Source organism: Anguilla anguilla, chromosome 9 (genome assembly GCF_013347855.1).
Source record: "Anguilla anguilla isolate fAngAng1 chromosome 9, fAngAng1.pri, whole genome shotgun sequence".
Classification (NCBI taxonomy): domain Eukaryota; kingdom Metazoa; phylum Chordata; class Actinopteri; order Anguilliformes; family Anguillidae; genus Anguilla; species Anguilla anguilla.
Genome location: NC_049209.1, coordinates 11,042,433 through 11,054,819, shown reverse-complemented (window position 1 = coordinate 11,054,819; position 12,387 = coordinate 11,042,433). Strand labels below are relative to the sequence as shown.

At 41.3% G+C, this 12,387-nt stretch overlaps 2 protein-coding genes across 2 annotated transcripts; both read left to right on the top strand.

Moving 5' to 3' along the window:
• Window positions 1–774: 774 nt before the first annotated feature.
• asb12a (ankyrin repeat and SOCS box-containing 12a) lies at window positions 775–3,453 on the top strand. The gene is made up of 3 exons (XM_035432073.1): window positions 775–899; window positions 1,499–2,263; window positions 2,476–3,453. Exons 2-3 carry the CDS (start codon window positions 1,504–1,506, stop codon window positions 2,631–2,633), a joined length of 918 nt encoding a protein of 305 aa, XP_035287964.1. The 5' UTR covers window positions 775–899; window positions 1,499–1,503; the 3' UTR covers window positions 2,634–3,453.
• A 268-nt stretch (window positions 3,454–3,721) lies between these two features.
• Window positions 3,722–12,076, top strand: amer1 (APC membrane recruitment protein 1). Its single transcript, XM_035434440.1, has 2 exons — window positions 3,722–3,854; window positions 5,743–12,076. The coding sequence occupies exon 2, from the start codon at window positions 5,838–5,840 to the stop codon at window positions 9,222–9,224; it is 3,387 nt and encodes a 1,128-aa protein (XP_035290331.1). The 5' UTR covers window positions 3,722–3,854; window positions 5,743–5,837; the 3' UTR covers window positions 9,225–12,076.
• The last annotated feature ends 311 nt before the right edge of the window (window positions 12,077–12,387 follow it).

Here is a 12,387-nt window from a genome sequence, read left to right as displayed (position 1 = left end):
CATGTCTGTACTCTGTATAATTGTGGAGATGATGGGATTTAATACAGGGTTACAAAAAGACCTGTTAAACATTGAATTAACCCTGTTCTAAAAGGGTTAATTTAATGGAAGTGAGATTGAAATACATTACTGTTTTCGAAATACACATCAACACAAGCTTTGTAATTCCTTCCTATGGCGTTCAACCTATTGCACTGTTTACTAAGAGCCTGTTAGATATATTTTGTTTGAAGTAATTTGTGTTTGTTTCTAGATTTAACCATTTCCATGTAGAACCGTGTCTTTTTTTACTATTTGCTTTGATAAACTGCTATTCTCTGTCCCACATTCTTTGAAGCCATTATATCTCGCCACACAGAGCGCTTAATCATCTAGTTATTGGGGTGAATTTTTAGTTTAGAATATCCAGCATTGTTTATATTTTGTAAATTAAAAGCTGTTTCAGCCAGCTTCATTAACTTCTGATTTCAAAATGTAAAAATAATGTTCACATTGCGATTCTTTAAGTCAGTGGTAACATTTATATTTATAAACACGAATACATGTTCTGATAGCAATGTTGTTGTTGTGTTTTTAAATATGGAGGAAAAGAAACTGAACAAATGCTTTTAGGAGTATATTCTAATTACGTCACCTAACATCAAAGAACAGCAGGAACATCCCCCGGATTATCTGGATAAACTTATTTCTCATTGGCTAAGAGCTCTGAATCTACGTGGTAATTGGCCAATTGAATGCCAGTCACAAACCATGCACCATTTACAGCCAATCACTTGTCAATGGAGGGCTGTGTTTGCAGCGGAAGGAAGGCTTTTACAGTATGCGGTGTTTATTTAGGCTAACAAACGCTAGTTATGAATTTTCGGAATCTAATGTAATCATAACGTTGCTTTATTAAGGTAAGTGATCTTTTTAGAAGATCAATCTTTTTTGCATTGCATTAAAATGAAGTAGCAACCCGCACGATCAGGTAAATTCATTAAAATGCCCGCTAGCTTTCTAGATGTAATTGCTGTAGATAGGTACTGCAGATAGTTTGCTGTATCTGTCGAGCTTCAATGTCCGGGGTGTCAAACACGGAGTAGTTCATTCAGTGCTCTGGTAGTTAGTCAACTTGACTTAACTATTGCAGCATCTTATTAGTCTGTTAGCTTTGCAACTAAGCGCTTTCCTCACGTCTATATAGTCAATAAGCTGTACGCGCACCTATCTGCGCGGTTGTGCTTTTTCTTTTCTTTTTTAAGTAGTTAGCTGTTCTAAAATAGACTCGAATGCAGTCTACCTTAGAACTTCTAGGTAGTTGAAGTAAATGGAAATCTATATGATCATTTATTGAGACATCAAATCACGTTCTTTTGGGATTTTGTGCGGAATGTTGTATGATAACGACGTTGTTCAATGTTAAACGAGAAGCCTACACGAGTGCAAGCTCAAGATAAGCTGTACATATTGTAAAATAGAAAAATAAGTTTACTAACAATTACATTTTTCCAAGTAGTTTTCATGCTGCAGACGAAAAGCGAGGACGGAGAGGACAACGGTGAAAGCCGATTACTCAACCAAGCAGTGTTCAAAGACGATGACAAACTCCTGGCCAGTCTTCTCTCCCAGGATAGGTACAGGAAGTTCATCAACAGCAGGAGTGGCTGGGGGATTCCGGGCACACCTTTACGGATGGCTGCATCTCGGGGTCACCTCCGCTGTCTGGAGGTCCTTCTGGCTCACGGCGCTGAGGTGGACAGCCTGGATGTGAAAGCCCAGACCCCTCTTTTTACAGCCGTCAGTGGGAAGTATCTAAGCTGTGTCTTGGCTCTGCTCAAGGCTGGAGCCAACCCCAATGGCAGCATGTACAATAACTGCTCTCCCGTGCTCACTGCAGCACGGGAGGGGGATGTGGAAATCCTAAAAGAGCTCCTGCGGCACGGCGCAGAGGTCAACGCGCGGTCCAAGGTTCTGCTGTGGGCTTCGAATGCTTCAGTTTCCAGTGGACCGCTCTATCTCTCCGCAGTGTATGGACACTTAGACTGTTTTAAAGTCCTGCTTCTCTATGGGGCTGATCCCAATTACAACTGCACTGATGAGAAGCTCTTCAGGAGGATCAAGCAGCCCAAGACTGTGATGGAGATGTGCCTGAGACATGGCTGCGGTGTGGAGTACGTCCAGCTCCTGATAGACTTTGGGGCGAATGTTTACCTTCCCACACTCATCATAGAGAAATCTACAAAACAGAATGAAGCAGTGGAACTCTTGCTGAAGGAAAGAGGTGATGATGTTCTCCTGTTGTGCATAAAATGTGTCTGAGGTTTCAATGTGTCTGAACATGTCTCTGAATGTAGCTAGCAATGGCTCCTTAAACCTTGAATTATTGTAAGCGACCAGTCTGATGTACCTCATCGAATAATGTATAAGCCACGAGTGTAGAGGTTTGTAGACTGACATTAAAAAACCATTCTGTTTTGTTTTTCTCCATTGAAGGTTGTCCGAAATCCCTGATGTCACAGTGTCGTCTTGCCATTCGAATGCACCTGAAAAAGATCAACAAAATGCATTGTATTAATGACCTGGAAATACCACCAGTCCTGAAGAACTTTTTGATTTACAGAACAGCACCCTCAAGAAGCTTAACATTCTGACTCGACTGTGTGACTGTGCCTTGATTAGACGATATTATCAGTTTACAATGTGGATAACATGACAGTGTTAGAGGTCAGTGCTATCTTTTCAGTGATTTTACTTTATTTTATTAGTCAAATTTGTATTTCCTTTGCCAGCATAATCTTGATTGCTAATGTAGCATTTTGGTTTACATTTTTCATCATTGTTCAATAGAAAACATCAAGAAGATTATTTTTCATTTTCCCTTCTCTGTAGGAATTTTTGTAAATCTCTAGGACTGGAGTACAATTGGAGTACCCTACTTATTTTGAGGTATTTTAAAACGTCACGGCTCCCGATAATAAATGCTAGCGCCAAGCTTCTCTCTTAAGTGGAACCGCTTCATGGTTCAATAAAATGCTGTCATAAAATGTTTGGCTTTACGTTGTTTATTTGCCCATTCTTCTTCTTAGTAGTAGTAATTTGATATGTTGCTTTATAGCAATCATTTGAAAATGAATGTACAAAGTTTGAGCCTTTCCATTTAACTGTTACTGTGTTCAAATGAAGTCTTGCACTTCATGTTCAGCGTTTAAAAAAAAAAAAAGATGATCATTGGTTATTCGGATTTGGCGAGAACTGGAACACTGAACCAAACTGCTGTGACTGTGTATTTTCCCTTAACAACGCTAGATGTCGTGGTAGCAAAATTTATCCATAGAATGAGTACGCAAGTAACACACCTAAATCAATGAGGCATTTATTTTTTGGATTTGTTTTACACAATGTTAAGTTACTTAAGTGTCAGACTACTATTTATCTAGAACTTAAATAAATTGTCCCCTACTTTAAACATCACAGTGACGTCTGCCCATGATTGAGTGCTATATTAACAGACAAAATGTGCAAAATTAGCAGACAGACTGCGCAGCATGAAAATGAATCTACGAACTACATTCGCGTCTCTGATGGGCTAAATGTCCACTGAGCAACATTTGGTACTCTGGCTCCACCTACTCCTAAAGATTGATTTAGCAGTATTCTATTTTCTGCTTGTTAATTGGACTGTTTCCTCATCATTCAAATTGGCGGCGTATTGCTCCTCCCAGGTTTGTACTACTAGCACCAGTAGGTTGCTTGTCACTGAGTTGCATTACCTCAACAGGAGGCTGAATCAGTGCAGAACAAAGTGGATCTCATTGAAAGCGTGAGCATTACCGTCAAAACATTTGTATCTAAGGGATGTAGCTGATAAGAAGGTGAGACCATTTATTTTTTCATCGCTTAATGATTTTCGAAGAAAACGGTATATCTGCCTAAATAACAGAATGGAAGCTAGCTAGCTAGCTAAGCCATTGTAACTAATTAGCTGACCTTCCTTTTGCAAATAACGTTAGCTGGCTCCCTGACGTTAGTTTGGGATTTAATTGTGTAACTGGTATTTTAAGCGAACGTTTTTGCCAGTGATTTCAATTTAAGGCAAACATTTCAGTCCAGCACAATTGAATTCCACTTTGTCAGTGAACATGTTTGAAGATGTGCTAGCAAGCTAGCTAGCAGCAGCACATTGATAGTCAGCAAGTAGGCCCAGATGGCAGCTGTTTTTGTAGTAGGCTAATGTTAGAGCTTTGTTGTGGTTAGCCATGTATGCAACTCACCGTACATATGTTGAAAGTCTACCCGATTATTAATATTAGCTTTGCATTTCTAGCTGTATGCACGTCTATGTGCAACGCTGTCTATCACTGAAACAGAGCCCACCATCTGCTGTACAGGTTTAGCTACACTGTTGCTCGACTTTCCCCTCCTTCACTGAACATAATGTTCCACCGTTTGGATGTATCTTCAAATGAATAATCATTAGTTCTAAATCGAAGCCCTATCTGTAATCAACAACCGGATTGCCGTTCATTACTTTAATAACTACAGACATAAACTATAATACTTGATGCTGAGACTACTAAATTCTCTTAGCTGCGACTTGAGTGAGCTAGAAACAAAAAAAAAAAATCAGTCTAGAAATAGTGTTTCTCAGAATTTCCCTCCATAATTGGCTGTCAAGGTTACGATAATGGGACTGGCGAAGAGCTACCCATTTTTGCGATGACTGGCTACATGTTGGAATAGTGCTGCATCACCAGTTTGTCGATGTGCGCATTTACGTTACAAACCGCAATTACGTTAATGTAAGTAACTTAACGTTGTAACACATTTCTTAACGTCTAAAAGACGATATATATGCATTAAAACTTTGTTTTATTTCTCACTCGCGTTGTGTCCACCAAACGCTTCATTAAGATCTGCCAGATATGATAGGTCTGGTATCGAAGCATATAGTTTGACTTGAAGCCCTCTTTTAAATGATCGGAAATATTAATAGATTTAAAGGTTTGCGATTGTGTATAACCAAGGGTTGTTTTCACACCTGCCCGGCACTAGTTCAGAGGTACAGGGATGCGTTCAATACATTCGCGAAAGCACGCCTTTTAAGTTTAGAATAAATGTGCCACTGTACGTTTTTCTTTATGGAGAAGACCTATGAAACGTGGTGACATTTCTTTAGTGCAAATGTAGTATCAGACGGTTATACTAATTCCTGCACACCCATAACGTTCATAAATTATATTGTATAACTGGGGGAAAAAAAAATCTTTTTTTTTTCTTTTGAAGAGGCAAAAATAATTTTGAGTACTGGCTGAAAGTTAGGCAAAAAAGTTTTTTTTTTCTTGTTCCTGAAAGTTTCAGGGAAATGTATATAAGGATTGTTAAAAAATTTCAAGTGTCATTAGTGCCTGTTCAGTGCCGCTTTTGTCATTGTATGAGATAGGCCTATAAAATGGTAATGAGACAATGATTTGTTTGAGGTAGCATCTTTATATATCAGTATTTTTGCTGCAGATTTCTTGGATTTAGCCAGCATTTTTTTCCTACCTAAGCTATAATACATTTTTATGTGCTAGTGTATTTTGGTTTACTTTAGCTTGCTATAAGTGAATGTTGCTGCTCGGAAATAACTTTCAGATGGATCTGTTGAATAAAATTGGATGTTGTAGAGTCATCCATGATATATAAACGGTGTTTTGAAAAACGGCTTTTGTACAGCCTCATTGTTCACAACCTGATTGTTTGTGTTCCTTTGAATTTCAGAAAACATGTCATCACATGGTTTCGAAAGAGACCCCAACCGCAGTGTTCTCAGCCATGTTCATTCTTGAGCGCATCCTCCAATAGACGGCGTTGCCATGGAGCCGAGCAGAGGAAGTGAGACGGCAAGTAAAACAAAGCCATTGTCTGATGGCTGTGATGAGACAGCTAGGGGGAGTGAGGCCCCGCAGGCAGAGGCAGAGCCACCGTCTGAGTCCCTTGAATCGAGTCCCCCTGATCCACAGCCACCCGGGAGGCTGAGGAAGACCGCCTTCAAGCTGTTTGGGGGCCGTAAGAGTATTTGCTCTCTGCCCAGCTTCTTCGGCGGTAAAAACAAAAGCCAAGGGAAGGGCACTTCCAAAAAGGGTATAAGCAAGAGCAAAACGCATGACTGCATCAGCAGGTTGGCTTGGGAGGATGGCAGAGGAGCCGGGTGCGTCCCAGCAGGGGACTTTGAGTACCATGGGCAGAAGGGTTCCGTCGGTAAAACCCTGACTAGCTCTGTGAGCTCACATGCCATGAATGACCCTGGGAAAAGGACGGACTTTCTCAAAGGGGAATCGTCCCACATGCTCTCTTTGGAGACGGGCGATCATAAACTCCCCGTCGACAAATCCACTCTGTCCTTCCCCCGTCCAAAGAAGGGACTGAAGGGGCTGTTCAGCAGCATCAGGCGTCACAGAAAAAGTAAAAACGTAGAATCTGAGAGAAGCGAGACATTTGAAATGTCTGTTGACATCTCTAAAGACTTAGTGCCTGTCTGTGGGCCAGCCATTGTTCAGCATGATTGCAAACATCTGGATAGCTTAGCAGAACCAAACGTGCCTGCACTAAAGGTCAAAGATGGTTTTATTATTACTCATGAATGTATTAAAGATAAAGCTTTATCTGAAAACGATATTGCCCTAATCAAAGGGGACGTTGAACATTTGAAGGAAGGTAGAGTTTTGAGAGATGCAGTCAGTGATGTGGAAGAGCGGACTGGGATCCTGAAGGCAAATGGAGAGGCTCTTTGCTCAAACTCAGAATGCACTTATCCACCCAGCATGAATCCAGACTGTACAGAGATTGACCAACCTTCTCTTCACTCCTCAGATCAGATCAGCTTCATTTTTGGGGATGTGGCTTCTTTGAAGAGCTTTGACTCACTCACTGGCTGTGGAGACATCATTGCAGACCAAGATGATGACAGTGTTGCTGAAAGCACCATCTCAGGGGAAAGGAGTCGTAATGCTGGAAAAAGGAGTTCCTGCTATGTCACTTACCAGGGTGGTGGGGAAGAAATGGCATCCCCCAATGAGGTTGATGGTGATTATCTTCAGGGCTTGTGGGAAGACGTAGGTAAAGCGGACGTTTGCTACACCTCCAGCCAACAATCGGATTTAAATGAACAAGGTGAGAGCCTAGCACCAGGTATGATCTCTTCTGAGATGGAACCTTCCAGAAGTTCCACCTGCTCTCGTGCTGTTGTTGATGGTTCCCTCACACCTGGGGATGTTTTGACCCCCCAAAGTGACCAGCAGGAGTCTGTCCCCAACAGCGATGAGGGTTACTATGATTCCACCACCCCGGGGCCCGATGAGGACGGAGACAGAGTTAGCAGATTAGGAAATGAGAGACTGTTGAGGGATAGTTACAGTGGCGATGCACTTTATGAGCTGTTCGAGGCAGATGACAGTCTCATGAGTCCCTCCCTTGGACACGAGTCCTCCTTAGAGACACAACCACCCACCCCGGATCCGTTGGAATTTTTGGGTGTCATACTGCAGAGCGGTGACCCAAAATTGAGCCCTGCTTTCAATCACAAAACTGGTCTGATGGAAACTGAGGAGGCCCGATTAACAAAAATGCAACAGGACCTTCTCTGCTGTGAACTGCAAGGAATGCAGAAAGCACCCAAGGAGTCCGTTGTGTTGGGGAAGGGCAGATTCTACCCTGAAAAAAGCCTTACTGAGTGTGTTCCCAAACTTGAAAAGCAGCATCAAGTTGGTCTCAAAGAAGATCAGGTTATTTCACAGTTAGAAAGCCAAAAAGGAAAAAACTGCATGCAACAGGGACCGCACAGCCTTGAAGGAAGTCCTGTTGAGACAGTCCCCTGCAAAGGAGGGGGCGGCCAGAAGAAGCTTGACAAACCTCCGCACATAAAGGCTGTTGAAGCAGTTTGCACGTCACAACCATTACAAGAGCTGTCACCATGTGTAGAGCAAGGCAAGCAAATGGCGACTCTGGCTGAGAGCAGAGGAAAAAATGTATGCTCCAGCAAAGACGAGGAAGAAGCAGAGCACGACCAAACTGTTTGCTTTTCCCAAGCCTTGGTGGATTTCACAAAGCATGCCAAGCTATTCAGCAGTCTGTCTGACGGTCTGGAAGGCTCTGACTCCAGCACTTCTTTTGCCCAGAATATAGACGCACTTCCAGCTATGGTCACATTTGACATTGTAGACATGGAGGATGATGGAGAATGTGATCGCCAAATAGATATGGTCTCAGATGAGGACATTGTGTCACCCCATGAAGCGTTTGATGAAAGCTACCTACAGAAAGATGCTTTTGCCGAATGTGATAAAATGTTTGACTTTTATAACCAGGCCGTGTTTCTAGGTAACACCTGGGGAGTTGCTAGTCTCCCACGGCATCTTAGCCTCACCAGGGTCAATCAACCCATGCCAGTCCCTTTGTCCTTAAACAGGAGAAGCAGGTCCCTGGACACTGACAGTCTGGAGTTTGAGTTGGGTGGCATGTATCGAGGGCAGTCCAAGGTTAGCCCCTCTCCAATTCTCACCCCTAGAATGGAGAGAGACCCCAAGCGGGCATCATCCCTCCACTGCAGACGGACTGGGCACTCTGCTGGCTCAGAGACGAGGGACAGCAGTAAGCGCACGGCTGCATCATGGCAACAAGAGCCTGCCGGGTCCTTTGCCCACCCTCCAGCAGATGGGAGGAGAGTGTGCCAGGTGCAGGGTCTCGTTCCGGCTCAGAAGGAAAGGGCAAAGCCAACATGTGGCCTGACGGGAACACTTGAGGCTGAGCCAGGCGGTCACACTCCCAGCCGTAAAAGCAGAACACAGATTTCAAAGCCTGAGGTTGAAGACAGAGGGGCCTGTATTCCTGCACCACAAAGCCCCGGGCACTTGACTAGACCGTCCCATCTGCCCTTGCGGTCTGGAGACTGTGGCTCTCAACCCCAGCGCACTTTAACCGGGGCTTCCAGAGAGAGCTCATGTGACAGAGCCGATCGTGCGTCAGATGACCGGAGCGAGCTGTACTTCCTGAAGAATTATGCCTTGACACAGTACTCCGATTCCTCCCATCAGCATGCTAAGATCAAACCCATAGGGGTCACACAGGGGATGCCTCATTTTCACTCTGACACCAGTAGTGCATCAAAAGCAGCCATCTTTCAGGAGCACCGAGAGTTTGTCAAAAAAGGCAGAAAAGTGGTTGATGGGGCATTGCTTGCTGAATGTAACAAACACACGACGTAGTCCTCACTCTGTGAACACATAGCTTTTAGCATTTTTTGTTCTAGTCGTATGTAGCTAATTTTGTCATCTCACATACCACCAAAGACACCTTGCTGGATGTTTACATCACCAATAACTTAATTGCTGGCCTAATAGCTTACTTTTTATCATGTATATGGCAAAAAATGGAAACTTTTGTATGTAGTTTTTTATTGGAATGGTAGCAGCACACCTCCTGTATTGTGTTATATTGTGATGTAAAAACCTAATCATGAGGTGCCCTGCTGTATTGATCAAAGCTATTTTGTTGTCCTCATTAGTCAGTATCATGCTCTTTGTCTTTTTTTTGTTTTAGTTAAAATTCTTTATAGCTCACGCGTTACTGAGGTTACCGATAATTATAGAAGAAAAAATGTGTTTAGAACAATTATTTTTCACTTGATAAGCTAATGTTTGTTGAAGGAAAAGTGGTTTTCCTGAAAAGAAAGTGCTCTTTTGCCTCATTCTGGAAGGTACTGGAAAGCAGTGTATAGGATTGGAGTGTCATAGATTATTCCAATGTATTTTTCCAATCTTTAAGATGACCTGGCTTAAAATTATAGCCTCTATCATTTCCACTCTGGCACAGATGCCAACACTGCAGTACATTGGAAAAGATATCATGTCTTGATGTGGCTCAATGAATGAATGGCACTATATTTAAAAAGTGGAAGTTCAGTGTGCTCCGAACACCTGATATGGTTCTTATGTTTGTATGGTGGCTGCTTCTTTCTTCAGGATGTCTTGGTTCTCCAACAATTCTTTGTTCTTTACATTGTTTTTGATGTTTACAAATGTATTCTTTTCCCCCTTGTTGCTGTTTACATAGGTTTTTTTATTTGTTGGAATTGTGCACCATTACTATTTAACTAAAAACAGAGGCAGTATGTGTCTTGTTCCAGTTTTGCAGTGAAGGTAATTGAAAAAAAGTAGTTGCTTTCAATGTGTACGCGAGCATACAAAGCTGTAAAGTACTGCACCAGTGATTTTTGGGCTGCAGCCTGTAGTGACCACGAGATCAAACCCTATCCGTGCTTTTTCAATGTTTTGCTTATTTGTGATGGAAAAGTGTTAAACATCAGGGATGAACATATATACAAAACTTTTTTGTGGATACTGTATTTCCAGTGCCACAGTGCTTAGTTTCAGTATATTGAACACAACAGGTGTTGCATTAAATAATACTATACTGCTTACATTTAAGCCAGTCAACATTAATATAATTGTGTTACCCTAAGTGAGGAGTAAATAAATTGTTTCCAGACAGCTTGCTTGCTGAAGTAATGTTCTGTTCTTATGCCTTGTGTATAAATGCTTTGATGTGTAGCCCAAAGCATGTATGACATTTAGATGTCATGTATAACACGGCCTACTCTATCATATTAAGCCACAGCCAATTTCCAGAGAGATGTTGAATGTTTTCATGAATGCCATTGGCTAGGGACAGGGCACATGTGATTCAAAAAGACCTACTTTCAAATGCTTAAGTACACAATATATTACAAACATATATTAATCTAGATCTCTAAGCACTTGTACGAAATCTTTAAAATCAACTCCCCCTGCTAGTCCAACCCCCTGTAGTATTGATTCAGTCCCATTGTGAACTTATGTGGTCCTTAGACATAGTTTAATGAAGGTCAGGGAATTTGTTGAATAGCCTAATGGCAAGTTAAAATTGGAAACAAATTTCCCTCTGGATTTAAAGGCTTTGAATATCTTACAGCAAAGTCAATTGTTTGATAGAGGTGTATACCACACCTTTGCTAGAAGCTGCTAGAATCTTTCAAGACAGTTAGATAGCATGTGTTTTCATGTAGCAAATGAGCAGATTAGGACAAATGTCTGTGTGCACTCAAGTGCCTTTTCAATGTCATGTTCACATACGAGTGGAACACTAGCTATCCCTGTGTTTCTTGTAAAATGTCCTGTTGTCTTTAATTCTCTAATTGCTCACTGTAGACAATTTGTGCTAGTAATGTATCTTTTTTTTGTTGTTGTTTACACTTTCCGGACACTTGTTTGCTTTACTTGAGTAAAGTCTGAACAAAGAATGTGCCCTTGTCTCCTGCCATTGAAAATCAGTCCAAAATGGCAGGTCAGTCATTTGTATTCATTGTATATGTGGTCTTTTTTGAGGGACTGCTGCTGAAGCTTGGTCAGCGACCAGCTTGTCTGCCTTTTGGTACCAAGTCCTAATTGGTAACCAAAGAACACTAATTCATACAAGCATAGCATAAGAGGTAGAACAACCAACCTCTATACATGTTAAAGTCGCTGATTCTTGTAATATTGTTTCTTAACTGAACCTCAAAACATGTAGCTGTTTTGTGAAATTTGTTGTTACATTGAAAGTCAATGGCAATGGTCGTTTTGGGACTTCATTGTAATATTTATAAGTTTTCTTGACATTCACTTTATTTGTGATTGCCAATGCCATTTTACGTTCTCGTGTGACATTTTTGAGTCACCATAAACCATTCTGTGTCGTGTATGCAATTGTTCTCAGAGCTGGTGTCTACATCCTTCGCTGATATTGATTGCCATTGATAATGACATAATTCATAGTGAACCAGTGAATCAGTTTTATTTTTTTAGGTTCTTATCATGTTTGTAATCATTGTCATTTACTGTGTAGATTTTTAAAAATGTGTTCATCCAGAAAGAACATCCTTTTTAGTCTATTATATGAATTATTTTTTTAAAAGAATTTTTCATATGCTTTGTTCCGCAGATATGTTTTTCACTGTTACTGTCTCTGTCTGATGCTGTTGTGGCGACAGGCATTGTGTCCTACAAGCTGTCAAAATAAACTTTAAACAATGCACATTAAACTTTTGTCAATCTTTTTGACAAATAATTCACTCAGTTAATTGGCCCAATACCCCAGAAATAAAACGGAAAACTGAAATTTATGGTCATGCATAGTTTCTTTTTATTGAGAAGAAAAAAAAAGGAAATCTGTCAAACAGCCTTTGTACTTTCTGTGATCTGACTGACTGCTGGTAATGCTTTCAGTTTTGTAGTTAGGGGCTGCTGGTCATGGCAGATAGGGAACACTGGTGGCTAATTGAAATCCAACCATTACTGGAGGAGTTGAACTTGAAAAAACGTGAAAAGTTACTGGAATAAAACCCTTTTATTA

Coding starts and splice junctions, on each gene's coding strand:
- asb12a (XM_035432073.1), top strand. CDS start 1,504: ATGCTGCAGACGAAAAGCGAGGACGGAGAGGACAACGGTGAAAGCCGA. Junction 2,264..2,475: donor ACTCTTGCTGAAGGAAAGAG/GTGATGATGTTC, acceptor TCTCCATTGAAG/GTTGTCCGAAATCCCTGATG.
- amer1 (XM_035434440.1), top strand. CDS start 5,838: ATGGAGCCGAGCAGAGGAAGTGAGACGGCAAGTAAAACAAAGCCATTG.